The 27,685-nt window shown below is 45.4% G+C and overlaps 2 protein-coding genes, 1 long non-coding RNA gene, 2 other non-coding genes and 1 pseudogene across 7 annotated transcripts; 5 read left to right on the top strand and 1 right to left on the bottom strand.

The window, feature by feature from the left end:
* Positions 1 to 6,567: 6,567 nt before the first annotated feature.
* Positions 6,568 to 7,285, top strand: LOC120653928 (keratin-associated protein 5-1-like). Its single transcript, XM_039931594.1, has one exon. It carries the CDS (start codon positions 6,721 to 6,723, stop codon positions 6,976 to 6,978), a length of 258 nt encoding a protein of 85 aa, XP_039787528.1. The 5' UTR covers positions 6,568 to 6,720; the 3' UTR covers positions 6,979 to 7,285.
* Positions 7,286 to 8,147: 862 nt separating this feature from the next.
* Positions 8,148 to 15,055, top strand: LOC120654993. Of its 2 annotated transcripts, none has more exons than XM_039932706.1 (22): positions 8,148 to 8,943; positions 9,107 to 9,194; positions 9,287 to 9,377; positions 9,475 to 9,555; positions 9,640 to 9,774; positions 9,879 to 10,000; positions 10,208 to 10,372; positions 10,456 to 10,561; positions 10,678 to 10,783; positions 10,886 to 10,996; positions 11,101 to 11,273; positions 11,360 to 11,477; positions 11,756 to 11,980; positions 12,523 to 12,713; positions 12,798 to 12,965; positions 13,108 to 13,213; positions 13,284 to 13,412; positions 13,489 to 13,647; positions 13,728 to 13,931; positions 14,027 to 14,221; positions 14,306 to 14,377; positions 14,576 to 15,055. In XM_039932706.1, the coding sequence occupies exons 1-22, from the start codon at positions 8,338 to 8,340 to the stop codon at positions 14,687 to 14,689; spliced, it is 3,465 nt and encodes a 1,154-aa protein (XP_039788640.1). In that variant the 5' UTR covers positions 8,148 to 8,337; the 3' UTR covers positions 14,690 to 15,055. The 2 variants fall into 2 exon arrangements, with proteins under 2 accessions (XP_039788640.1, XP_039788639.1); XM_039932705.1 differs by having other exon boundaries at positions 8,338 to 8,943; positions 10,883 to 10,996.
* Positions 15,056 to 15,976: 921 nt separating this feature from the next.
* LOC120654992 lies at positions 15,977 to 18,364 on the top strand. 2 transcript variants are annotated; one of them, XR_005667246.1, is made up of 4 exons: positions 15,989 to 16,195; positions 16,445 to 16,528; positions 17,395 to 17,901; positions 17,994 to 18,364. It is a non-coding gene; the product is annotated as an uncharacterized LOC120654992 (long non-coding RNA). The 2 variants fall into 2 exon arrangements; XR_005667245.1 differs by having other exon boundaries at positions 15,977 to 16,195; positions 16,445 to 17,901.
* Positions 18,365 to 20,725: 2,361 nt separating this feature from the next.
* LOC120657886 lies at positions 20,726 to 20,827 on the top strand. The gene has a single exon (XR_005668418.1). It is a non-coding gene; the product is annotated as a small nucleolar RNA R11/Z151 (small nucleolar RNA).
* Positions 20,828 to 20,956: 129 nt separating this feature from the next.
* LOC120657887 lies at positions 20,957 to 21,055 on the top strand. The gene has a single exon (XR_005668419.1). It is a non-coding gene; the product is annotated as a small nucleolar RNA Z152/R70/R12 (small nucleolar RNA).
* A 618-nt stretch (positions 21,056 to 21,673) lies between these two features.
* LOC120654991 lies at positions 21,674 to 24,729 on the bottom strand (annotated as a pseudogene).
* Between the last annotated feature and the right edge of the window lie 2,956 nt (positions 24,730 to 27,685).

Genomic DNA, 27,685 nt, shown 5'->3' with positions numbered 1-27,685 from the left:
GTTGGCAGCGGCGGGGGTGCGGGCACTCGGGCGCAGGCGAGCGGGACCGGGGCAAGGCGCTAGCGGCGGGCGCCGCGGCGTTGAGCGGCCGGCGCAGCGACGGGCGGCGCGCGGCGGGGCCAGGCACGCACGCGGGCACGGCGAGCGGCGCGGGCACGCGGCGCGACGTGTGCGTGCGCGCGCGGGCGCACGGTTGGCCGGGGCGGGGCGCTGCGGTGCGCGCGAACGCGGCCGGTGGGAGCAGGCCGGGGCGGGGCGGCGTGGCGCATGCGCGGGGCCGGCGAGGTGGTCAGGCCGCTCGGCTCGGGGAGGAGGGGAGGCATGCGCACCAGGAGGAGGGGCCGGGCACGGCGGCGCTCGGGGCGTGCGGGCACGAGGCAGAGGAGGGAGAGGGAGAAAGGAAGGAGAGAGGGAGAGAAAAGAAAAAGGAAAAAGAGAAAAAGGGGAAAAAGAAATAGAAAAAGGGAAAAAGAAATAGAGGAAAAGAGAGAGAGAAAAATGGGAGGGAGGGAAAAGGAAGGAGGGGAAAGAACGAGCACGCGCCGGCGGCGATTGCGGGATGCGCGGGCCAGCGGGCGGCGTGCGCGGCCGGGTGCACGCTAGGGAGGAGAGGGAGGAAAAGGAGAGAGAGAAAAAAGAGAGGGAGAGATTCGCGGCGGTCGGACGCGACGCGTCGCTCTGGGTGGGAAATGGACGGGACGTGCATTAAAACAGGTGTCGGGTTGCTCAGGAGAATTTCTGGGACTAGTGATCAGGGTTTAAGGGGGAGTCGAGCTCAACGACAAAAAAAACAGTTTTAGCGCACGGTTTAACTTAGTGGATTTTCGGGATGTTACAGCTCGCCTCCCACCGGCGCTCCTCCGCGCCGCGCTCGCCCCGTGCCGCCGCCCCAGTGCTCGCCCCGCGCCGCTGGCCAAATGCATTCGAGGAGAGAGGGGATGTATTTTTACCTCTCCTCTCTCCTCGAAGGCAAAATCCATCGCCGGTTTGCCTGATCTTGGAGAACACTTTCGTAGTGCACAGTTCCAATCGGTGATGCAAAAATGGAATTGCATATGCTGTTGAAGTCAGTCTTAATAGAGAATGGATGGCGGAGGAAGAGTGCGGGAGGCGGGCACCGGTTCGGAGTCGGTGGAACAGTGCGGGAGGGCACCGCGGGAGCAAGGGCATAGTCGCTTATGGACAATATCTTGAGAACATATATGGTGGAAACCGCAATTTTCGTGAAAACTCGTGCAAACCATGTCAAAAAAGTCGTCTAAATTCAGCGAAAAAATCACACATGTAGATGATATGATAATACACAACTTTGTAAAATATCTTGTCCAAACTCGACTTTATTTGTGAGATATAAATAACAAATTTCTAACAAATCATTTGGATGATTTGGACACCTTTCTAGCTTGAAATTTATTATTTTTATATCTTACAAACAAAGTCGAGTTTGGACAAGATATTTTACAAGGTTGTGTATCATCATATCATCTACATGTGTGATTTCTTTGGTGAATTTAGACGACTTTTTTTGTTGTGGTTTGCACGGGTTTTCACGAAGGTTGTGATTTCCACCAGATACGTTCCCCAATATCTTAACGGTTTTTTATTAGTAGTAGAAATAGAGATATACTCTCTTCGTCTCAAAATAAATGCAATTCTACAATTCAAAATTTGTTCCACAAAAAATGTTTTTAACTCACCTGCCACAAAAGACAAGCTAATTTTCGGAAGATTCTCACAAATGACAACTAACATAACATTCAATCATCACAAAAAAAATAAAAGGTATTTTTTATAATTTTACACCTATTATTGGTTTGCGTGCTCAGTCCTAAAATTGTATTTATTTTGGAACGGAGGGAGTATATATAAACATAAATATAGATATTATTTCTCCACGTGACCACGTCCAAACTTTTTACAACGCGAAACAAAATCCCGAGAAAAGGAGCGCGGTGATGGGTCGTGCCTGGATAGTTCGTGCATTTCTTATTTCTTCTTAAATAAGCATGGGTCTACACTCTACATGTTCTCAGCATAATTTACTCTTTTACCTGAACATAATAATATTTTAAAAAATATCATCAAAGCTTTAAATCTAAGACCCCATCCGCCCACCTAGACAACAAGGTGAAAACATACAAATGGACATTTAATTTGATTAAAAGGTTCTATTACAAATGTACAGACAAATTACTTTTTATTTTTAAGTTCTATATCAGTATATTAGAGGAAAGCTCAAGATTGATGACAGACATGATCATGTGTTGTCCCTTGGAGATCGTAGAAACCAATTTGAACAAAGACTTGTCTCATAAAGTTGTCTACTCGATGAGCATTAAGATATTGTGACATAATCTTTTCATTTTATATTTTTCTTTTGTTACAACATACTTCAAAATAAAATTTAGGAAATCAATGGATGTGTGCTACTTTTTCTTATAACAATGTATACTACCGTTTTGTGTGGCCAAAGAGAAAACCATAGCAATCTATCCTAGCTAGGAGAAAAACATTTGTCTCTCCCAATCATGCATGTTGCTTTAGGAATGAGTTCATATTCCCGCTTTTCAGCTAATGTTTGAGTTTACTTATGACCCTCTGAACTTGAAATCTAGAAATGTTTCTCCTCAAACAATTAAAATAGGATAACTTTAACTCGGATATGATTTCAAACCATGGCTATCACCACAAGAGCAAGAGATTATAGTGTAAATTGATGACCCTCGGTTTAAATATTTTTACTACTTCTCCAAACTAAGATCTTATTTTAAAAAGTAGTACAAATATTTGAACTAAAGAGGATTTGGAGGCAAGGTTGTACCTCAGTAGCTGGGGGCCTGAGCAAAATTGAAATGAGGCCCCAAATATGGATAGACAAATTTACTTATCCTTACACAGATATAATCATTCTACCTATTTATATAAAGATATATTCATTCTATTCAGACATACCATATTCCTCGTTACTCAGATATATCCGAGCATCCTCCTCCAAACAGAAATGCCATATACAGTCAACTCCATCCTGGAATACCATATCCATATTATCATATAGCCTTGAGCAGTTGGGCCATGGACCAATATGGCATACAGCTTCTCGTGGCTTACATCAATTCCAAAAGTCGGAGGAATAATTCTAGCTAAATTTAGAGTTTTACAAGAATGGTAGAAAAATAGAAAATTTACTAACAGTAGGATAAACCAGTAAGCTCTCCAAATATCTTGGCTCCGCCTCCGCTTCGACGGCACACGCTGCCCATGAGCTCACCTGCCCGATGCGCTGCGCCCCTACTTCCACGACGCAACCAGGAGACCCTCGATGCCGAAGGACGCTCAGGTGGAGCCCGCTCGTCGCCACCAGAGATTTCTTGACTCCCCTCGGATGTCGCACATGGCCGACGAGCTCTCCTTCCCTGATGACCTCCTCCTTCCATGACGCCTCGATGCCTGTGTAGAGGAGCACCACGACGGTAGCGTACACGCTTAGCCCTTAAAGGGACGCCCATGGTGGGACAGAGCCCAATCAACACTGTTGCGGATTTGCCGATTCTCCTCTAACGCGACGTGTTTGGGTGGCAAGCTCCCCCTCTCCTTCCTCGGCGGCTCCTCCTTCCGCGACGCTCCGACGCCTGCGTAGAGGAGCACCACGATGGCGGCATACACGCTTGCCTCGCAGCAGGACGCTCATGGTGCAATTGATCCCAATCGACGGCTTCGTTGCCGTCGTGAGTTTGTCGAACCACCCCCCCAACCCACCACGACCCACATGTTGAGGGTGCGGGAGGAGAAAGTAGCGTGGGAGGAGGGAGATGGCGAGTTGCAGGCGCTCGGCAAAGATAGCTAGTGGAGGGGAGGAGATGCCGAGCCGGATAGAGAAGAGAGGAAGGAGAGTCCATTGGATCGCTTTTTCACCAGCGTGTTTCCAATTTTACCGATCCAAATACTCTCCCTTGTTGGTAAAGAAAGTCGTTTTGTGTTTATCTTAAGTCAAACATTTTAAACTTTGAGTCTAAATAAAAGTTTAAAAATATGAAAGCAATGTAAGTAGATTCATCTTGAAATGTAGTTTCGTTAAAATTTATATGTTAAATGAAAATATGAAAGCCATGTAGATAGACTCATCTTGAAATGTACCTTCGTAAATATATATTGAATATATTTTATAAATTTATATTAAAAAATAGTGGTCAAACTTTTTTTTAAGACCGTGTCAATATCAACTGTTTGTTTCCCGAGGCTAAATTTTAACCACAGTCACATCAAAAAAGAATCTTACCATTTAGAGTATCAAATAAAATATGTTTCTAAATTTTTTTGCACATATGGGTGCTAATTCACGAGACAAATCTAATGAGCCTAATTAATCCATTATTTGTCACATTGATGCTACAGTAATCATTCGCTAATTATGAATTAATATACCTTAATAGATTCATCTCACAGTTTAACCCAAGAATTCTGCAATTAGTTTTGTAATTAAACTTTATTTAATATTTCTAAATACAAAGATTTTTTTGACATGGTCTAAAATTTTAGACCTAGCACCAATCCATCACCAAACACAAATGTTCCAGGCGTATGGTTCCCACCGTCATCCTCTCTCCTCTTTAGGAGCAGGACTTATGGTGCAGCCTGCTGCTGGCTGAATGAAAACTAATGTGGAGAGTATTTAATGCAGCAGTGGGCAGTAGTAGCGAATCGGCAGAAGCGTAGTAGCCCAGCGAATATGAGTTGCATGCGCTTGCATCCGCTCGCTTCAGTCGATATTTGGTGAGCGGTCCGCTCCACACACTCTCTCTTCTTTTCTCTCTTCGCTAACAGTGATTTTTCTAGCGTGACTGTGCTCCCCGCCTACTTTGTTGGCACCAGTGGCGGATCTACGGGTAGGGCGGCCGGGGTTGGAGCCCCCCTACCGCCGGAGAACCCGTGAAGCCCCCCAGCCCCTCCTAAAATTTCTGCCATGGGAGAGATGATACGAAGGTCCGAAGGTTGAAGATGCACAGTCCCGCCGGCAGCCCGTGCAAGTGGGCTATTCGCCTGGCCATTTGGCCCAAATTTGTTTCCCCCCGCCTACGCCCAAGTGTAAAAGCCCAGCAACAGGCTTTTTTTATCCTCTCGGTCTCATCTCTCTCGATTGCTGGCTTCTTTGTCGCGTCTCTCCACCTCTCGTGCAGTCTCGCCCACTCATCCCGGCTTCCGCTCCTCACGTCACGCTTAACCTAAGCGGGCAGGAGGCCGGCGGCTGCGCAGCCGCAGGCCGCAGCGGGCGAATCACCTCGGGGCCTCACCGCCTCGGCTGCTCGGGCGCTCGGCCCCTGCGGGGCGCGGGGCGGCAGGCGGCTGGACAGGGCCGCGGCTGGGCACAGGGCGGCTGGACGGCGCCGGAAGCCTTTTGCTTGAGCACGCGGCGGCGCGCGGCGACCGGTGGCCGAGCGCGGGCGTGGCGACCTGGTGGCCGAGCAGGCGTGGAAGCACGCACAGTCGCAGAGGAGATAGGAGAATAGCAAAAAATTCTAACTCAAATGCTCAATACTTCAACTTCTCTATACATCTTTTCTGAATCCGCCACTGGCTGGCACTATAATAATACTTAGCTCTAGTCAACCACGGACCGCGCGGAGACTGCCTGCCGTGGCCCGTGGGGAGCCGCACATGCCTCTCCGCCTGCCTAGGTGAACCGAGTCGTCGGTCCTGAACGCGCAGGCGCCGGCCTAGGTGACCGTCTGGCAATTCCATCTGGCGTCAAAAAATTCCAGCCTACTAGAGAGTCCTGAAGAATGTCAAACCTCTCTTCTGGGCGGTGAAGAGACTTGAGAGTCCGGTCCGGTCCAGCCTCTCGTGTCAAATCTGTGTGCTGGCCTGCCGGCTACGTGAAGACTTCTTGGTACGCGCGAAATTACGGAGGCCAATAATAAATCATTGATGAATGCCGATCCTTCCCATTTTTTCTCTCTCTAATAAAACCTCATATTAGAGCTAATCAAATTGTAGTTAAGGGTCCAAACGAAACCGTCTTCATCATCCAACCAAACGGAGTACCAATCTGTCCCCTCCATTATTGGAGATTTGGAGCACTGGCGCACCGCCGCGCTACGAACAGCTCGTCGGTCAATCTCAATGATAGTTTTATGGAGAGTTTTATAATATTAAATATTATTAATTTTGCTGATATGACAATGAGAGAGAATGATGGAGTTTCATGGATGTGAGAAGAGTTTCATCATCATAAACACATCTTGCACAGTTACCTAGTTTACCGTCTGTCCATGAAACTCCCACTGAAACTAGCCTTAACAGATTTTATTGGTCTAGATGTAAATTTTATTAATAGAAGTTTCATTAAAAGTTTTATATTATTAAATATCATTAAACATAACAATAAAAAAGTATTTTTTATCATTTCGCGAACCTAATTGTCGCCGGTTGCAACGCCGGGTGGGAGCAGCTGGTTTTATCCGACCGGCGCTGCCTGGGCACGCGTGGAAGATTCATTCCCCGTGCGTCACCTGTCCGCCGCCGCCGACGACCGCGACAGCGCGCGCGCCTCCGCATTAATTCAGCCGCAGCGCCGCGCGCCGAGCCGCCTTTATAACCCGCGACCGCTCGGCACGGCTCGCCGTCTCCATCCGCTCGCTCTCGCCTCGTTCCGCTGAGCTCCGCGCCGGTCGACCAAAGCTAGTACAATTCTCGACGGCGAGGGAGCGCGAGAGGTCGCTGCGTATGGCAGGAGGCGGCGGCATGGTGTTCGAGCCCCGCGCGGGCGTCGCGGGCGGCGACGTCGTGTTCTGCGTCGCCATCGCGTGCCTCTCGCTGCTCTCTTTGATCATCTTCGCGGCGGCCGGCTCCTCCTCCGCGGGGGGCGGGGGCAAGCGCGGGCGCGCGAGCGGGCCGGTGTTCGTCGGCGGGAACGCCGGGAAGGGCTGCGGCTGCGGCGGGTGCCGCGCGGGCGCCGGCGTCTGCGGCACCTACCTCTCCTGACCGAGCACGCGCCACCGCGTCAACGCAGCCGCCGGCGATCGGCAGACCACACCACGCGCGCAGGCTCGCCGGCGTGCGCGGCGCTGTACATACCCACACGTGCACGGCACGGCACGGCACGGCGAAGCGCGCAAAAATAAGCAGCGGGAAGCTTTGCTCCGCCGTGCCCATGGCTGCTGCTCTTGTATTCCTTCCCCTTTGATTTTGTATCTGAGGACATCCCTGCCTGGATACCATCAGCGTTGTTCCTGCTAAACATCACGCTGTTAATATAATCATCTAAAAGAGATGGATCGCTTTTTTTTTCTTCCGTAAAGGATCATTATATTTATCCTTCCAATCTTCCATGTGTCATGTGCTCCGTTGCTTTCTGCTGATGATTCTGTGGCTCGTGGTTTGGGTTCAGTTTTGTGTTGGATGGAAAACAACGGTTACGCCGATGGGGCAAGAAATGAATAATTGTTTTTATAATATAAAGAAATTGAAGATTATTTGCGGGCATGGAACACCTAAGAGCATCTCCAAGAGCTCTTCTATCTATTAATAGCTAAAATCTTGATATAGCTATTATGCAAAATGAAATAGTTAGCGAAAAAGAGATGAAATCCAACAATTTCTCCAAAATCCAAAAAGAAATGGCTAGCGCTCAGCGCTAGGCAAAGATGCCTAACGGCACTCCCTGGATAGAAAACGAGTATAGAAGACGAGGTAGATAGAGTTTCTATTAGATATGAATTTTTTGTCTTGCTTTTTTTTTAGAAAACTCATCCAAATACAAAAGATCTTGAAGATGCTCTAAGTATGCAATTGCTCGCGACCAAGTCACCAACTACTGGGCAGCGGACACATTAGATACGTTATGGCAAGATGTGATTATATTTACAATTGAAACCGCAATACCTTTGGTTTGGCTCAACTTGTTTGTTTAGAGAAAAAAATTCATTTCGGAGGACTTTGATCCATTTTGATTTTTGAGCAAACAGGTCCTTGAAAAAGGAAGTTCCATCACAAGCCCACCGATCCCATCCGATTCACACCGACACGTGGGCCCACGAGCACAGCCGGCTGCGCTGTCCAGCTCAGCAGCGTCGACCCCTTCAAACCCGCGCCCGAGGAACTAGCCGTTACCCCCCCCCCCCCCCCCCCCTTCTCCCACGAGGCCACGACCTCCTCTCCTCGTCGGGCTGCTCCTACTACTACCCCCTCCGGACTCCTCTCCTCTCCTCTCCCTCCTCACCAATCCCCAAATCCCCCAACCCGCTTGCCTCGATCCGGCGATCCCGCCCGCGATCCCCATCGATCGTCCGCCGGATCCCCGCCCCTCCACATCGCCACACCGCGGCTGCGCGGACGGCGACGATGATGTTCACGGAGGGCCTCGACGAGTCGGCGATCAGCTGGATCAAGCAGGGCACGGACTCCCCCGCCCCCGCGCCGCCGCGGTCGCCACTCGCGGAGCGGCCGCTTCTGGGGCAGGTGGCGGCGGCGGCGGCGGCGCCGAGGAGCCCCGCGCTGCACGCCAGGGCGTGCGGCGCCGGTTTCTTCTCCCCCAAGGGCCTCCCGCCCGTGCGGACCGCGGGGGCGCGCCACTCGGGCCTGCTCGGCCGCCACGCTGCGCTCCTCTCCGCGGCGGACTCCGACGAGTGGGAGGACGGCGAGGAGGAGAGCGTCGCGTCGTGGGGGATGCCCGAGGACTGCTACGGCGGCAACTTCTCCGAGACGGCCGACGAGGCGTGCTCCAGCGACTCCAGCCTGCTGCGGAGGGCCATGGACCGCTGTCCCGGAGGGTGGGACGAGGAGGTCACGTCGCAGCTGAGCAGGAAGGGCGGCGGCGGCGGCGGGGGCGGCGGCGGGATCGTGCGGGGCCACTCCAAGGAGTTCCTGCGGGTGGAGGTGCGTGCGGCGGGCGCGGGCGCGGCTGGGAATTGCGCCGGGGCACAAGATCCAGTGGACTCTAGCTCGCATGTAAGGAGGCTTCTCTACTTCTGTAGCTAGGGATAATCTTCTCCCTCTTTACATAACAAGCATTTGGGATTATTCAATTTCTGCAAATCCACTCTTCGGTACTTACAGAAGTATGATTATTCGAAATTAGTATAAACGTGCAACTTCTCATTTTTATATCCAGGGGCACTATTTTGATGAGCAGAAGTTTCAGACACCCAGTGCCCCTCCAATTGCTGGGGATGAGGATGAGGTCATGTTCGATGCAGTAGGTGAGAGCACTCTGTAATAGAAATACGGTTCAATTTTGTGCTAAAGAGGTGGATATGCTGACATTTGATTTGAATTTTGATGCTGTAAACAGAAACGGCTGAAACAAGTGAAGGCCTTGAGAGGACTGGTCTATCATCAGTAGCAGATATATTGGCACATGATGTCCATGAGCTTCCTACGAGGTAGAGCAATCCGGAGATGGTAAATTGCATTACGCATTTTCACTTGGAACAATTCTAGCTGACATTTGGTCTCTGCCTGTTATAAAATGCAATTCAGCTCAAACATTCATGAACATGGTGTTCAGATGCCATATGTCGAGAATAACTTATTAGCTCAGATACCGAGCTTCACAATTAAGTGAGATTTCTTTTACTTGTGACTTTACAGTTTACCCATCTACGGATCTTATTGTCTACACTTATTACTGGTCTCTCTTGTTAGTGTCCAAAATGCATGGCAATCATTTGTTGCATACGATGCATGCTTCCGGTTATGTCTGAATGCATGGGCAAGAAACTGCATGGAGGCTCCAGAATTCCTTCGGGATGAGTGCATGGTGCTCCGAAGTGCCTTTGGGTATGCAACTACTTACACATGAATTAATGTTCTGATTGATCTAGAATTATTGTGCCACATTTTGCTTTTGAGCACACAGCTTATGAGCACTTTTTAATGAACAGAATACAGAATTTTCTGCTTCATCCCAAACACAGCAGTCAAGTTGACGGGAAACAAGTGTATGATAAGGATGGAAGTTGTACCATAAAGGGAAGAAAGCTTGTTAAACAGATTGAGATCGAAGGTATGTGTATGCAATAGCTTCAGTCTTCAGTACGAAACATTGCTCCTCCACCTCTATTTCATCTACGCTGTACCAGTGCATTGACAAATTCTTGAGAAGCTATTAACAAGCAAGGCATGGAAGAACTATAAATTTATAGACTAGTCAAGCACCACCTAGAAAAAAAATTAAGGTTACACTGACTCACATTCTTAATTTTGTTAACAGTAAAGAAGATACGTGTTGTACCTCATAGACCAAAGCTTCGGGCAACATCATCCTTTAGAAATCTCTATATGCAAGCTGGCAGCGACTATGTCAGACAGATTTCTAAAGTTCTGAAGAGCCAGGTTACGATGTTGACATCCACATCATCTACATCTTTGCCAGAAGGTTAATATTACAGTTTTAGTTTTTTCTATAACCACCATTCGCAGTTTATTTGCATTCTTAGTAACACAGTGGCATACTTGCAGAAATGTTCACATGCACGCTAGAATTGCAAAGCTCCTGCAGAGGTTATCAGAGAGATTCCATTTCTCCGCAATATCTGAAACCAGGGACTGGTGAATCTCAACTCTTGTAAGTTGTATCCTAGTTATTGTTCAGTTTAAATATTTATGTATTTATTCTATGATTGGTACTACAAAACTCACTCATATAATATTCTTGACTCATATACTTGCATTGTGTTTCAGTTATCTAGAGAGCCAGGGGGATGTTATTATTGTTGAAGTACAAGACAACAATAGGGTTGTCATAGGCCGTGCAAAAATTCAAGTTTCTTCAATTACTGATACTCAAGTATGTTACACAAACTCAACGAGACATTTGTGCAAAGGTTTCATGATCATACTGAAAAGTCACTGCAATCATTTTTATTTGCACATGTTTGGAAAATAGCAGGATGAAATCATTAGATGGTGGCCTCTATATCTTGAGGATCAAGAGTGCGTAGGAAAAATTCAGCTATGTATGAACTTATCCATGTCTTCCAACAATTATGCTTCTGAAAAGGTTATTTCTTCTATTCTTTTCTTACTCCAAATCAATTAAAAAACTGTCATAATACCATGTGATATCACATTCTGAAAGGGCACTGTGTGATATCGTTACAACAGATGCTGCAAGGTGGTCCAGCTGTTGATACCATCATATATGACATGGTCTTGGAAGCAGCAATGAGAGCTCAAAGTTTCAATAGCAAAATGCTTCATATCAGTGGTTCATGGAAATGGCTACTGGATGAGTTCGCTGACTACTATGGAGTTTCAGATGCATATAGAAAATTGAGGTGAACTATTGCTCCATGATTTGTAGACACTGAATTATGATTGTTAAACACAGTCGAACATGATAATACCATTGTTACTTTCATAGGTACCTGTCTTACATTATGAATGTGGCAATACCAACAAAGGATTGTTTGGAACTTATACATGAACTTCTTCTTCCTGTCATGAAAGCACGGGAAGATAGGACTTTAACAAGACAAGAGGTAAACTTTAAGCTCCATATGTATATCTCATAACTTGTATGTATAGGCCATGGATTCAGAGGTGACTGTGCTGTGCAAGCATTAAAATGTCCAGCCACACAGGGTATTTGACAAATTTCATTTATTTCAATGTTACTGGTAGCACAATTCGTTTAGCATCATGTATACTTGCAAAATGAGAACCTTTTACAATTCTGGATTTCAATAGTACGTAGACACAGGAAGAAATTGGAGAACACACATCATTTATTGAGCCTTGTTTTCTTTTTAAATAACAGAGAAGTATAATGCTGGACTGTGAAGATCGGATTAAGAGTCTCCTAGCAGCTGTGTTTGAAAATTACAAGTCACTGGACGAACATTCTCCTACTGGATTGTCAGATCTATATGGCCCCATATCAGATTGTGCAGCACCAGCTTTGGCACCTGCAGTTCAAATATTCAGCGTACTTCATGATATACTCTCCAAAGAAGCACAGGACATACTTAGAAGCTATTTGCAGGTCAGACTTCACATTTCACAGACTTATTTTTTAGCATTTTTCATTTGGATGCCGTTTTCAGACACGTCAGTATGTCTAACTACCTTGGTGTCAAGCATGATGAAGGCATTTATATTTCTGCAATACACGATAAATCAATTTATATTTCATATATTTTTCAACTGACTATAATCTGTGAACATTCAAGCTTATGATTGTTTGTCAAATGCAGTTGTTTCTTATTAGTTGTCCAGCCTGCATGAAACAATGATGACTGTATGCGATTAATGGTTTTACATGTATGATTATTTGACATTAGCTAATCAATCCTTGTTAACAAATATTTTGACCTCTTTCTAGTGAATAATGCATGTGAATTCAGCATATACTGGAAAAAATGTTCCCTTTTTTTTACTTGTGGTGCAAGCGTACAGTCAATAGAAAATCTACAGCACAAGTCATAAAAATCCGTTTTTACAAGTCAATGATGAATACAGTACATTTTTTTATGTTATTTATTTTTTGTAGACAGAACTGAACATCATAAAAATCCGTTTTTACAGACTGCTGCTGCAAAAAGGTGCAGGAGACATATGATTGAGACAGATGAATTCCTGTCAAGCAATAATGACAGCCTTCTTACAGACCCTATGACTATATCTGCTGCATATCTCAAAATGAAGACACTATGCATTAACATAAGTTGTGAAATACAAGCGGACATTAAGATTCACAATCAGAATATACTTCCAAGGTAGCAAATATTCTTGCCTTAGTAAAATTATTTTATCGTATTTATAAGCAATTTGAACATCACTCACATTTTTTTATATTTTAGTTCGATAGATCTGACAAACATAGCAGCATCCATATATAGTACCGAACTCTGCAAACGGTTGAAGGGGTTTCTTTCTTCAAGTCCCCCATCGAGACCATCACAACATGTTGCTGAACTGATAATTGCAACTGCCGATTTTGAGAGAGATCTTCACTCCTGGCAAGTGAGGTAAGAAATGAGTAGTTGGTACTCATTTAATTTCTTCTCCAATTGATATGTGCCCCAAACTGCTACACTCTTTCTGGCTGATTCATTATACAATATCGACTATGTTTAGCTGATTCAACTTGTTCCATCTTTACAAATCTAGGCCTGTTCATGGGGGTGTGGTTTCAAGGGAGCTGTTTCATGACTATATAATGGTTTGGATTGAAGATACTCGGTTGCACTTACTTGATAATTGCAAAGCTGAGAAGGTAAAATTCAAAAACAAAAAACTGAGGAGAAATAAATCAAATGGCTGATTTCACTCACCTGTCCTTGCAGGCATCATGCCCTGCAGTGTCAACAATCTCACCATTTGTTGTGCAAATGTATGAGCAAATAAAAGAGAGCATACATGAGTATGGAGTGGTTATCAATAGATGGCCTCAATATCTGATGAGTTTAGAGAGTGTATGTACACATTCCTTGCTTCAGCTCTTATGTTTCTCCTGCGATGGAGTCAATTGATATTTCTTATCTTATTCAGGCCGTTGCTGATGTGGAAAGAGAAATTATGAAGGCACTGGAGAAGCAATACATGGAGACTCTAATGCCTCTGAGAGACGGCATACCAAAATATCTTGAGAAGCAGGTCCAAAGGCTAACAAGAAGACAGTCTATAGCTCCCTATGCTGTGCCAAGTCAGGTAGATATGCCTGTAGATATTGTGCACAATGATGCAGTGATTAGTTCATTACTGAACAATTTCACTTTTCTTTATCACAGTTGGGGGCATTCATGAACACAGTTAAACGGATGCTAGATGTGTTACACTGCCGAGTTGAAGAAATTCTCAAGTCATGGGCAGCGTATCTAACCATAACAAGTGGGAACAATGTCTTTGGAGAGCAAATGAACTCCATCACAGTCATGTTGAAGAAGAAGTACAAGAACTACCTGAAGGCGATAGTGGACAAGCTTGTTAGCAATGTAAGAATGATTTTTGCATGCTTTATAAGAGATCCAGTGCTAACTAAGATGGTTTACATATGGACTGAGGTCATAATCTGTTATGCCTTTTTCAGGCACAAGCTAACAGGAATACAAGGCTCAAGCGAATCCTTGAAGAAACAAGAGAGGCCGATGGTGAAAGTGATATAAGAGAGAGGATGCAGGCTGTCCGCCTTCAGCTCTTGGATTCCATCCGGAATCTGCATGAGGTCTTCTCCAGCAGAATATTCGTTGATATCTGCCGAGGTGTCTGGGATAGGTTGGGCCAGGTAAATCTGACAAGAACCAGAATACTCTGAACATTTCCTTGCGCTGCCAATTTGTGCTTATGCATCAAAGTGATTTTTGGGCAGATTGTGTTGAGGTTTCTTGAGAGTAGAAAGGAGAACAGGATTTGGTTCCGAGGATCTGATTATGCTCTACGGGTAAGCCTGCACTTGGCACTAAGTTTTTACTTGTATCAGGAGTTCAGGACGAGCCATGCATTTCCCAAAATCAAAACTGCTGGTGCTGAAAGCTATAGGGACTGAAAACTAATGGAAAATGAAATTAAGAATCAATTTCCATCCTGTAGTGTTGCCTTCCAATGACCATCATGCTAACCCTGACATTTTCTCACGCAGATCCTGGATGATGTCTTTGCATCAGAGATGCAAAAGCTGCTGGGCAATGCCCTCCAGGACAAGGACCTGCATCCACCGCAGTCGGTTATCGACGCCCGCTCCATCCTTTGCTAAAAAGCGTGTAGAAGTTCCACAAGATGCTTCAGCAAAAGGCTGGTGTTGGAATTGGGTTTGTTTTATTCTTTGGTGTGCAGATTATATACGGGTGGAGACGACCAATTCTTTCTGTTCATAGTGTTTTGTTGGTTGTTCCAAAAGAGGTAAAAAGAAAACAAAGCACAAGTTGTCACTGGTAACTGGTAAGCAGGTTTTGCTTTCCAAAAGAAAGACAACGAGTGTGTGTACTTGCTTGTACTACTAGGGACTGGAAGTGTTGAACTGAGTAGTAGGAATACATATTGCGAGGGTGTATTGCTACCACGGATTCATGTTGTAACTATCAGGAACTATTGTTGCTTCCTTAAGAGTTGGATCGATGCATTACCTATAGTTGACTTGGGTTTAGGTGGCGCGTGCAGCTTGCTCGGCACTGGGGAACCAGTTTACCGTTGCACGCAGCGCACGGTTTCTCTAGCTCTCCTCCAAATTACGGCTCCTATTCCGAACCAGAGAAACCCAGTCAGATTTTGATCTAAAAAGTTTCGTACTCACTCCATCCCAAAGAATGCAACTCCTGCTTCCTGAGAACTCAAAATTTAAATTTTGACAAAAAAATTACTAGCATTTATATCTTCAAATAAATTCGACGTGAAAAATACAGATCGCAGCTGATCCTGCACCTTAAAAATCTCTTCTCTACTCCTAAAAATTGTCTAAGAGGAACGTCGGCTTAGTGCGACCTGCGCTTTGGTTCAGCCAAGGCTCAATATCAAGCGTCCGATCACACGACCAGACGAACAAATGCACACGCGCCGTAGGATCTCTTCTCTTTCTAAACCTAAAAATTCGTCCTGCCGCTATTTTTTTTTTGCGACTGTCCTGCCGCTAATCTCGGACGCGAGAAAAATACGGATCACCGCTCGCCAGGGACATCCGCGGAATCAGCGGGCATGCTGCCGGTCCTTCCTCTCCCATCCCCTCCGCCCCAATCTCCTCCCCTCCCCCGTCGCGCGCTCTCTCTCCCTCTCCCATCTCTCCGGCCATCCCCGCACCGGCCTCTCCAGCGGCGCGCGCTCGGCTGGCCGGCGGTGAAGCCCCCCCGCGGGGCCCGGCCGCTCGCCCGCGAGCACGGGCAGGGGCCCCGCCCCGGCGGCGGGCCTCGCAGGTGGATCCGGGAGCGCGGTCGAGGCTCGGCTCGGAGAGGCCGGATCCAAGGGCGAGGGCGCCGGGCAGCACGCAGGACGGCCCCTCCCTCCCCCGGCGCTGGTGGCGGCGAGGCACGGGCGACCACGCGCGGCGCTGCGCCCAGCGAGGCGCGGGTGGCCGAGTGGGCGCGGCCGGCCGGCCGGCGCGCGGCGGCGGCCCGCCCCCGCTCCCTTCGGCGGCCGGGCCGCGGCGGGGCAGAGCAGAGCATTCGTCCAAATCCGTGAACCATGCATCATATCTGCACCCGCTGTACGACCCTGACAGCTATGTCTCAGATTCATCGTTCAGGCTTAGATGAGTTTGGACTTCAAATTAGTAAGTTCTTACACGACAGACCATGCGTCTGATGCTTTTTCATTTTAAAGCCAACACACTTATGAAATTATTAGATGAAAAATGTCCATGCAATTAGAGGTTTCTTGCTTGAGGTTCTAGGCTTTGTGTTAATACCACGTGATACAAAAATATAGCTGTTTCTGATAGAAATTTAATAGGGCACGGACACACACAGAATGTACTTAGTTTATAAGAACTTGAGATAATGACAATACTCCTTCATAACAGGTACTATTTCTGGCTATGATCTTCATTGTGACTCAAATAACGCAGCCTGGCTATGATCTTCACACATTGGATGCAGCCATGAAGGTACTATTCCTGATTTGCTGCGTTTAGGGCTGAAGAATGGGTGCATACAAGGTTAACGAAGAGTGTTAGGGATTTCTTTTGAGATTGGTAGCCCATGAGTTTTGCATCAATCGTCGTGACTGTTTTTTCCCTTGTCGGTGCACAGATTTTGGATGTAGCATATATCTAAGCCTGATTTAAGTATACAACAGTTTGCCACTGTTACATCCCTAAATGGCTTATGACCCGTTAGTTGGTTGCCATTGTAATTTGTGTTGTGCTAATATGCCTGACTCCAGTTTAACACGCCACTGATCTTGGTTCGTTGCATGCTGAACATGCTAGACAGGCAGGAGTTTTGTTCATTATGGTTGTTGCTTTGCTGAATCAGAATTAGCAGGAGCTGATATCTGCATTTCATTTGTTTTTTTATAGAAAAATCAGACCTGCTTGGTGCAATGTTCATTTGATATCTTAAAATGATGTCAGGATAAAGAAATTGAGACTTGCATCTTACCTTGACAAATTAATGAGTAACATGGATTACTTTAAAACATAAGGTTTGGCAATTTCATAATTCGTCTATTCTCTAAAGTGATGTTAGCAATTCCAGTGGAACGGTGATGTTAGCAATTCCTGACACAACACAAAGTAGTACAATTTAATAGCATTTGTGACATCTCTTGTGCATGTTGCTTCTGATGATGTTTCCTTAAGGCTATTGTGAATTTATATGTCTGAACATTACTTCTCTGAGCAATAGTAACACTATAAAGATATTGCAGTCTAATTTTCACAATCTATATTTCCACATATTGCTACTGTATTTAGCAATCTTGTTGCCCTATAAAAGCTTATCTTTAGCTACTTATAATGTGTTCATTCAGCAAGGCAACTTTCCAGCAGCCCGAGTGGTACACTGGTAGTACGCAGGTATGATTTGTTGCATCCTTACTGTACACTTGCCACTCATCACATGCAGCACAAGTTGTTGCTAGGAATTACAGTCTTTGTACTCACTTTGGCGAATTGGACTATGCTAATTCCATTGAGGAGGAGAAGGACAAGATCAATGATATAACAAGACTCCAAAACTTGGCCAAGCCGTTACCTGCACATGTTTTGGTGAGTTTAAAACGACAATTGTTTGAATTACATGCAGAGAAACTAAGTTTGCTTTAACTCTTCAAGAATAATATGCGCAAAGAAACTGCAGAGCTCATGGGCAGGTGGATAGGAGCAGAGGACCAGTTATCTGCTAATTTATCCTGTTACATGTATTCTGTTTTCATAGGCTTGAGCTATATGTTCAATATTCCAAAGCAAGAGGCAGAGAATGGGTAAATTTGTACTCTGCATTTTCTGGTAGCAACAGTAAAATACTTCACATTCTGGTCAGTATACTCATTATTGGAGAAATGCGATTTATTTTTCTCGGATGCATGAACTCGTCAGTTGTTGATTGCATACCAATTTTGATTTCCAGCAACTCATCGGGTGTTCGGTATCGGGATTGTCGACTCATCAATGTGCTGATGGATGCCCTTCTTTGATTTGTTATGGACACCCTAGAGATGATGTTTTAACAAGTGGATATATGTATAGTGGAAAATTACAACCGTATCTTCATTCAGAGTCTCATGTGTATATGATGCTGATGGATGCCCTTCTTATACACGAATGATTCCATGTTTGTATATGGATAATACGTGTGTTCACTTAGACAATCTTTGTTGTGTTACCATCAACATGTAAGATATGATTCCTGAATCAACTAGCTGCTACCCTTTATGCTATGATTGTGCCATTTCCACACTCTATTTGTCTAAGCGATAATTAATGAGAACTATTTCCACCCCTCTGGCATCATGAGATTAATTTTCTTGATTATTGTATATTTCAATAAGGTGTTACCTATGCATTATGTATTGCGATGGAAATGTTTTTGCTGCCCGTACATGATACTAGTGAAGAAACAAGGGAGGGGGTGTTGGATGGCTACTGCATGCAGCCTGTCGATTATTTGAGCACCAAGATGGCTCTAAATGAAAAAAGTTTGAACTACAAAGTTGTAGATCTCGTCAAGATCTATAATTTTTATATAAAGTTTATCTAAATTGAAGTTTATATAAATTAGTTATGATTTTTTGAAAATGAATTGCTCAGGTCAAAAAAAAATTCCGCCGGATGAACCGGTGATAACATTGTTACAGTACCCTATCGCCGGTTCATCCGGTGGTATGCCCTTACCGCCAGTTAGACTGGCGACAAGAGGGCAGATATGCAAAAAAAAAATTCTGATATATATTTTTGAAAAATCGAAAAATAAATAATAAAATAATAAAAAAACTCCAGCCTGTCTCCCGTGGTTGCGAGGAATTTTGGCCTGGCTCGTACCGTCTTGCGGGGCGCAGGAAGCATGCGGCCGCCAATCTCACATGCTTTTTTTTTCTTCAAGTGTCTCTCATTTGGGTATAGTTGTAGTATCTGTTCATACACACGCATGCTCATTCCACACATACGCCACACACACCATCTGTATACAAATAGTCCTACAACTACACACAAATTTAACACCTTGTTCTTCTTGAGATCACCAGAATCCTCCGATTCCGTAGGCGACGGACGCGTCGCATTCTCTTTGTAGCTCCACGCACGAGAGACAGATACCTGAAATTATTTAGAAAACTACTGTTCTCGGTGGAAAAACCCCGCCCAAACCCCCGCTCGAACGCGGGGCGGTGGGCGCTGTAGCGAGCCGCTCCACCAACCGAGCTACCGCTCGTTCCCCTCACATGCTTCTTATAATGCAACCAATCAGAGTTGTCTTGCATGGCCTGGTCCAGGCCAACCGTAGCCTGGTTCCTTGGTGCGGGCCAGATTCGGCTGGGAAATGGAATCAGGTCCGAAGTAGCCATAGCAAGAGCCCGGCTTTTTTTTCTTTTTATATTAAAAAAAATTCAAAAATATATGTCGAATTGGGAAATTTTTAAAAATGGGTGCCTGTCGTCCATCCAGTTGGCGACAGGACCTAAATATAAAAAAAAATTACATTTAGGTCCTGGCGCCTAGGGCGCATTAAATAGTGAACTTGTAAAATCGATATAAAATCGTAAAAAAATCGGAAAAGTACAAACTCAAATGTTCTGGATTCTATGAAATAATATCTACAACTTTTGTTACATAAAGTTTTTCATTTGATCAATGTATCTAAATCAAGAAAAATAAGTCTTGTACATAGAAAAATATGAAATAATTCATTTGGTCTAGTTGTGCTTATCTAAAATTTACCAAACTTTTTTATAAATCTTAGAAAATAAAATAATGGTACTGTAAAAGTTATAGCTTCTAATACACAGTATAGCAACATGGATAAATAACCCATTTAAACTAGACATATTGCAAGATCTAATTTAAAAACTTATTCTAGAAATGTTTTCTGGGCCTACCAATTTTGTACAAGCCTATGCTCACCATATGCAACACTCTGGCTAAAGATGACATGCATCCAAAGGATGGATCTTGAGATTTACATAAAAGTGCATTAAACTGGTATTTAAAATAGAGCAAGATACATTGATCAAATGAAAACTTTATGTAACAAAAGTTGCAGATCTTGTTTCATAGAATCCAGAACAGTTGAGTTTATATTTTTTTAATTTTTCTATAATTTTATATCGATTTTACAAGTTCATTATTTAATGCGCCCTGGGCGCCAGGACCTAAATGTATTTTTTTTTACATTTAAGTCCTGTCGTCAACTGGATGAGCGACAGGCACCCTGTCGCCTATTAGGGGGCGACAGTCACCCATTTTTGAAAATTTCAATATTTTTGAAATTTTGTTTTTTTAATATAAAAATGAAAAAAAGCGCCGAGAGCCCGTGCACCCGTCTTGGCGCGAGCCAGGTGTTGGGCTTCCTTGGCCCATCTTGGCCTTGGCGTTTCGAGGCTAGGCCGCTGTCCGACGGCTCCCGGCGAAGAAACCCTAGCAGCTAGCGCCCGCCGCCTCCATAACTCTTCTATATATAAATCGACCTCCCGGGGGAGCACCAGGTACCCCCTGCTCTGAACCCTAGCCGCCGCCGATGGCACGGAGCTTGCTTGCTTTTTCGCAGGTTCGATTTGATTTTCGAATCGGCTCGTTGTTCTCGTCTCTCTGTTCGCTCGTTGTTTGCTTCCGAGATTTTCCTTTCGTGCTGTGATGGATTCGTAGAGTGGGCTGATGATGATTTGGATCCGAAAGGATCTTAGCGGATTTCGGTGAGGCGGATTCGTCCGCCGTTGATCGCTTTCATGTTGTTACACACACTGAAGGCCCATGGCTACGTCTCGCAGTTCCATTCGCTCATCTTCGTTTCCTCTGATTTTTCTGTCTTGTTTTTCTTTGATGATGATAGGCAGAAATCTCTGATTTTTACTGTGTTCGGTTCAGAAAAATCAGCTTGTCAATGCGATGATGTGTTCATAAAAGGTTGAGGCAGTGGTGGCCTCTTCAGTCACCGTGAGCCGTCAAACCAAAAAACGACTTCTCTTTCCACTGAGCATTGTTTTCTTCAAAATATCGCCTTGGTTTTCTCAGTCTAGCATTCCAGTTATTTTGTAATGTTTATGGCAAAGTTTTTTTTTAACCTCTGTTCTGATTGGCTTTGCATGTCTGTATAAAAGTTTCATACGAAGGACGTACAACGAGCCTGGGATGAGAATGCCTGGCACTTGAATTGTTAATGAGATGCCACCCCCCACACACCAATTTCAAACTGAAATATGCATAGAATTGTTTGCAGACAAAATCAAAATAATATTTTGAATCCCAATGACATATACAGCCATACAGATCATTTGGTTTCAGAATGGATCTGAACTCTCAGATCTCTCTTCTGGAAGGGATGTCGAAGCCTTTCTGAAACGCATTATCGGCATGACAATCTCTACATGATGTTTCTTTTCAAAAAAAAAAAATCTCTACAGGATGTACTACGTCGACAGATATTTGTAGAGAGTTTACAATATGAGCTCTATCTCTGACCAATCAGATGCAAAATTGCAAAGGCTTCTACTTCTAAGAATGCTTCTGAAATGCATCTTTGTTTTATTGCGGAGCCCCTGTGACTGAGCAAACACTGCAATTTCTGATGGCAACAAAAGCAAAACGAATCCTCCTGGGTACAACAACATTAATCTTTTTTTTTTTCCTGAAACCAGAGCACAACAACATATCATCTGCCAATATGCAGATAATTTGATTCCAGAAAATGAAATGTGCAACTTGACAGACTTTTCTACATGTTGAGCGGCATCCACTCCATTTCCAGCTCCAGCTGGACTCGGTGTGCTGCAGCCTCAGCGCCACCTCCTGCTTCACCTTGTCGCCGGCGACCACCACGGCACTGTCCCTGACGAGCGCGTTGTCCTCGGACTTGAGCCACCGGCCGATCTGTATGTCACCCAGCAGCTCTGGATCACCGAACGCGGCAGCGGCGTTGATCATCGTCTGCAGGTCGATCTCGGCCTCCCCCATGAGGTCGTCCTTGGACACCATGTCATGGTCGAACACTTGCTGTTTGCATTGTTGTCACGTGAGAGTGAAAGAAAGGATCAAATAGTTGTTTAATGTGGCATTCTCAGATTCAGGTGCGTCGTTAGTATTTCAAAAAAAAAAGATTCAGGTGCGTCAAAAACATCAAAATCTAGGCGTCATCAGATTCAGGATCAAAGCCTCAAAATCAATGTTCCGTAGTAGAGTACTGTGTGATTCATGTGGAGTTTATTACCAGCTTCAGAGGTCCATGTTGCCGAGGAACAGAGAGCTTCAGTTCTTCATTCCAGACAGGATTTAGGTTGCCTTTGATTACTGAAGTTTGGGCTTTCTGCACTCAACAAGGGCATGGTGAAATTTGAGAACAAAGAACACGTTTTTATTCTGTTGGAAATATGGCAAACTGATTGAAATTACTTGGTGCCCAAGCGTTAGGACGACATATGGGTCACTGCTTGACATATCCCTGATGGCCAGGTTGGTGCCTCCTATCACCTTGACATTCAATATTCCGATGAATTCGATCATGCCTATCTGCATTTAAAAAAAAAGAATTCCTGAACATCCTGAATAATGAATAAGAAAGCGAGCATCATGTAATATATGATAGGGTTCTGGGGCAGCTTACTTCACTCTTGGAACCATCAGAATGAGAAGCACTGCCTGCATGTTTTCCGGAGTCACTAGTCTGGTGAGAGACAATCCGCAGGCTTGGCTTCAGAAATTCCTGCAGCTCATATTTTGACCTGAAACATTGGGAATGTATGCCTCACTAGTCACTAGTGACTAACGACGACAATGACTATGGAACTCATTAGTAGACCAAACTCTTGAATTGAGATGCCCTCTGCAGATCAAGTTTGTAAAGCAGACAGCAATCCTCAAAGAGCTCGGATGAAATTTACTGTGTCCATTTAAAAAGAAAGCCCTTTCCAAATATGCACATACCTGATGAATTTTTCTCGCTCTTCTGGCCTAGAATCTGGGTGTGGCTTCTGGTAGCCACTACCTGATGAATTTTCCAAATATGCACATACCTGATGAATTTTCCATATATTGCATTGGCATTAGAATTCCCACCAACTTCTATCATTGATTCAACTTCATTTTCAGTCCACTTATCTAGTGTTACTGACAGAACCTGTTCCAGATAAATAATAGTTTAGTGGTGATATTATGACTTAATGATGATATCTCCATGAAGTAATACTATAGATTAGTCTACAGTTACAACCTACAAAATATTGGCATTGCTGTAGAAGGCGTGGATTAGGGGTTGGAATTGGGGGAGCATTGCTATAGAAGGCTGGTAAGATATAAAAACATAGAAACCTTCTAGTTTCTAAAAACAGAAAAAGAAAGCATGTAAGGTTTATCTCTGGCTGCAACTAGGCAAACCTTTGAAATATGTGTACCAAGACTTCTGTGGTCACCAGAACATTTTACACAAATGAATACCCCAATGTTAGCTGACCTGCATTTGCAAGGGAGAAAATCCATTTACTTTTGTGAGGGCTGTGAAATAATTCTGTGTACAGCAATGCAGACCTGATTATGTTGAAAACGAAAAGGGTAGGACACAAAGGATATTGCAAGGCTATAAATAACTTGTTATTTCTTTAATATTCCGCTAATATATCTTCTACACAAGCATTACCAGAGCTAAAGAAGGGACACTCAAACTCAACTGAACTACACAGCGGGTGTCAAAGGTGCCGCAAATACTTACGCCCATTTGGGATCAGGCGCACTGCAGTCAGCACAAATGCGATTTTCACTTCTGTGCAACAACTCCTCCAGCTTTGTCATCATTCCTGCAAAGGCAACGATGAAATTGAGTCCCATAGTGCAATACCCGTGGCTGCTTTGATCTTGATTGTTAAGTAGTACTTCAGAGAGCATCAGTGTGTGTACTATACATAAGCACGAAGAATGACCAACATCAGAAAGCCTTCAGAAAAATTGCATGTTCATGTTTTTGGTTGGACATGCGTGCGTTGTCACTAACAGACATGTTAACACCGGAATTTCCAGCGTGTTCCTTTAAAGCAGAAGCAAGAAGAAATACACCAATCTACGATGTGGTAAAGAGAAAACCATTGCAGATTTGCAGTATACCTGAGGCCCCAGTGTCGCCGTGTCCTGCACTCATCTTTAGATGTCAGAAAGGTCAGCTCCAAATGTGTCAAACCCGCTCCTGCAAAGGTAAGGCAACAATAGCTCGCATTGGCCCTGAGAAATTCATACGAGTGCAAAAAATGCAAAGGAACTAATCATCTGAACTTTCAAGAACGCCGCTGAGCGGAATTACTGACAGCGTAGGACCTTATTTCCTAATTCCTTTCCAGCATTCCCACATGAGAGAACCTCAATCTCAACTCGAATGCGCTGCTCAACGCATAAATTTTCCTAGAAACTGGAATGGAGCGCGGGTGCCAACCGGATCAATCGGAGAAGAATCGCAATCCCCACCTACTACCCCATGCGATTCTTGGGGCCGAATGAACGAGAGAGCACAGAGCAGAGATCAAGAATCCAGGACGGACCTGCAGGATTGCTTACAGAGAAAGAGGCCGCCGGATGACCTCCGATTCCTTCCGCCTCCTGGTGGCCGCGCGCGAGGGGTTCGGGCTGCTGAGCTGAGATCTCCCTCCTCCTGTCGCTTTGCTGGACTGGTGGTCCACGTGGCTTGGTCGGCAATTCACACGTGCGCCACTGGGATCAGAGCCAGATCCCGGGCTAACGAGAGGCTGACGGGTGGGCCCCAGTGGCAGGCTTTTCGCTATTTCTGGACAACTTGCAGTACTTGCTTTCCTGGTAACGGTACGGTGATTTTTTTCAGCCGTCCGATTGGGAAATAAAATTGGGATGGATCAACGTGCTCCCCCTTCGGGTCAACGTGTGTGATCGATTTGCCTCTCTAGTATGCCGTTGCGTTGACAATCTATTTTATTAGTTCTTCCCCGCTTTGTGGTGGCAAGTTTCTTCATCACCATTCCAAATTATGGACCATCTTTTATATTTCTATATTATAATTTTTATTATACATCTAGATATACACTATATTCATATACATAATAAAATTGTATATCTAATAAATTAAAATAATTTATAATTTAAAACTTAGGGAGAGCATGTAGCTAGGAACCAAACATTTTGTGCAACTTTTAGCTTAGTGTAATGTCTATGCTGTTTGGACTCTGCACAGCTATGCCTAGACGAAAATAATCTATCTCAAGTCTTTATGTATGATTATCGTTTCCCTGTGGTGCTAAGGTTCTTTAAAAACTGCAATATTTTTAAATACGCAGGAGAGCTGCACATTATTATATTAAAATTTTTTTAGAAATTACAATTGTGCACAGCAAAATTGTGCTCACGCCCGCGCCACTCAAATATGTTATATTACATGGCGCAACACAACCTAGAGACATAGGTTGAAAAAGTAGGCTATTCCTCGCTAAAGAGACAACCTAAGTTCGTGTTTCTTGCCACAATCTATAGATGACCCGGAAAAAACACGACCCTAACCTAACACAGCCCACTATAGATAGCAGTGTCAGTACCAACCCGACCTGATGTACCATGCCGTGTTTGGGCCAGAATAGCTAAATGGGCTGGCATGATTCGGTCTGTTATAAAAATTTGGCCCATAGAATCCTTTATAAATACTCTCTATGATCCCCTCTAGACACTAATATTCCTCTTCCTCACCCTCCAACCGGCCACCACTGCTCACCTCCTCCTTCTATCTCTCTCTCTCTTCTCTCGCACACCAATGCGAGTGTATGCGCGCCCTCACCTCCCCACCCACCGCCATGTGCCTCGCCGCCGCCCCAATGCAGGCTTCCCTCATCGACGGCGCTGCCGCGTGCCTCACCGCTGCAACCTCCTTCCGCAGGCCTCGACGTCGCCGCCCGTGCGGGAAGGCCACACACCTCTCCATCGCTACCACCACCTCCTCCTCCTCCTCGTGAGCCTCGGCATCGCCGCCGGCTCCTCCCCGCACGCCATGCTGTCGTCGCCTCCTCCCCATGCGCCTCGCCGTTGCCGCCTTGTCCTCGGCGCTTGCCGTCACCGCCGTAGCCGCCCTACACAACTGCCGCATCGGGCTCGGCCCAGCACGACCCGTCCAGGCCGCCTGTGCCATCGTGCCAGCATGGCATCATCACGCACCCTTTGTGCCACGTCTGCGCCGCGGCGGCGATACGGCGTGCTGACACGCGGCACGGTAGGGTTCGCCGATCGTGCCTCGTCATGCCATGCAGAAACCATGCCATGCCCAATCGGGCTAATGCTATGCAGCCCATCTGGACATCTATACCGCAATCCAATCATCCCTCTCGAGTCGAGCTGGATCAGACGAAGAACCATGAATGGCTGCAACGCCTCGCCAGGGAAAGTCCGGGCATTGCACTCCTTCCACAACTGCCACGATAAACAAATGTTATCTGCACTGTTGTATACATGTCCCTACGATGATGGTCTGAACATCCACGGTGGTTTGTCACACTGCCAATGGGATTGGCTCCCGTCAAAGGCGGCGGCTCGATCGTGCTCGTGCGTCAATGGGATCCCGCTACGATGTGACCCAATTCAAGGGATGCATGCAGCCCAAGGCAGTGACCAACCGGATGATCCATGCCACTTGCCAAGTGTCTGAGGCAATGATAACACCCACTAGCCAAGTAGTAGGACCTGCTTCAAGGCAGGAGGAGACAACCAGTTGAAGGCTCGATCAGGAACTCAGGACTCGGCAACGTCAAGACACACCAAAGTCCAAACTGACACAATTTAGTATGCACAAGAGGTATTGGATCGACTGCACTAGAAACTGTGCGCGGCTCGATCAGTGTTACTATGGTAGACGCCGTTTTTTATTTCTTAGTATTTTTGGATAATTTCGTATTATAAATTGAAGTATTTGTTGAATTTTGTTTACATTACACAATACAACTCGGATACTCACAACACATGCCCACTCACACCTCTATAATCACACGTACATACGTACGTACGCAAACCTACCTCTATTTGTATTTTCAAATACTGAGTCGGCGAATCATTGAGATTGATGAGGTCAGCACATGCGCCTCGCTATCGACGGGAATGTCGCCTACCACCGAAAGTACAACACTGTTAAATCCTAGCTCCCACTGAGAGCAAACCCAAGACCCCATGTCATTACTAGAAAAATGGGCATTCGTCCAACACGTTAGTACCAGACGCATTTTCGTCCGGTACTAATGTGTGAAATTAGTACCGGATAGAAATTTTTGGTCCTCGAAGACTATTTAGTACCGGCCGGTAACACCGACCGGTACTAAATGTCGCATTTTAGTATCAGTCGGTGTTACCGACCGGTACTAAAATGGCACGTCAATTTAGTACCAGCCGGTAACACCGACCGGTACTAAAATGCGACATTTAGTACCGGTCGGTGTTACCGGCCGGTACTAAATGGTCCTCCACGGGTTGGTTCAAAAGGAAAGCATCCCCCACCCAGTCACATGTGATGCATATGTGAGATGGTAAGGAAGCAACGCGCGAGGTTGGAGGTCATGAGTTCGAATCCTCGCGACCGCGCACGCGCATTTACGCGTGAAAAATTCGCGTGACTTGTGACTTTTTTCGTCAATT

This window comes from Panicum virgatum, chromosome 1N (genome assembly GCF_016808335.1).
Source record: "Panicum virgatum strain AP13 chromosome 1N, P.virgatum_v5, whole genome shotgun sequence".
Classification (NCBI taxonomy): Eukaryota; Viridiplantae; Streptophyta; class Magnoliopsida; order Poales; family Poaceae; genus Panicum; species Panicum virgatum.
The sequence above is the reverse complement of the archived record's forward strand: the minus strand, read 5'-3'. Positions and strand labels throughout refer to the sequence as shown.

What these genes read in the sequence shown, in the direction of transcription:
- LOC120653928 (XM_039931594.1), top strand. Translation starts at nt 6,721, where the DNA reads ATGGCAGGAGGCGGCGGCATGGTGTTCGAGCCCCGCGCGGGCGTCGCG.
- LOC120654993 (XM_039932705.1), top strand. Translation starts at nt 8,338, where the DNA reads ATGATGTTCACGGAGGGCCTCGACGAGTCGGCGATCAGCTGGATCAAG. An exon ending in GGACTTTAACAAGACAAGAG is followed by an intron (nt 11,478 to 11,755) that starts GTAAACTTTAAG and finishes TTTAAATAACAG; the next exon opens with AGAAGTATAATGCTGGACTG. An exon ending in ATAATTGCAAAGCTGAGAAG is followed by an intron (nt 13,214 to 13,283) that starts GTAAAATTCAAA and finishes CTGTCCTTGCAG; the next exon opens with GCATCATGCCCTGCAGTGTC.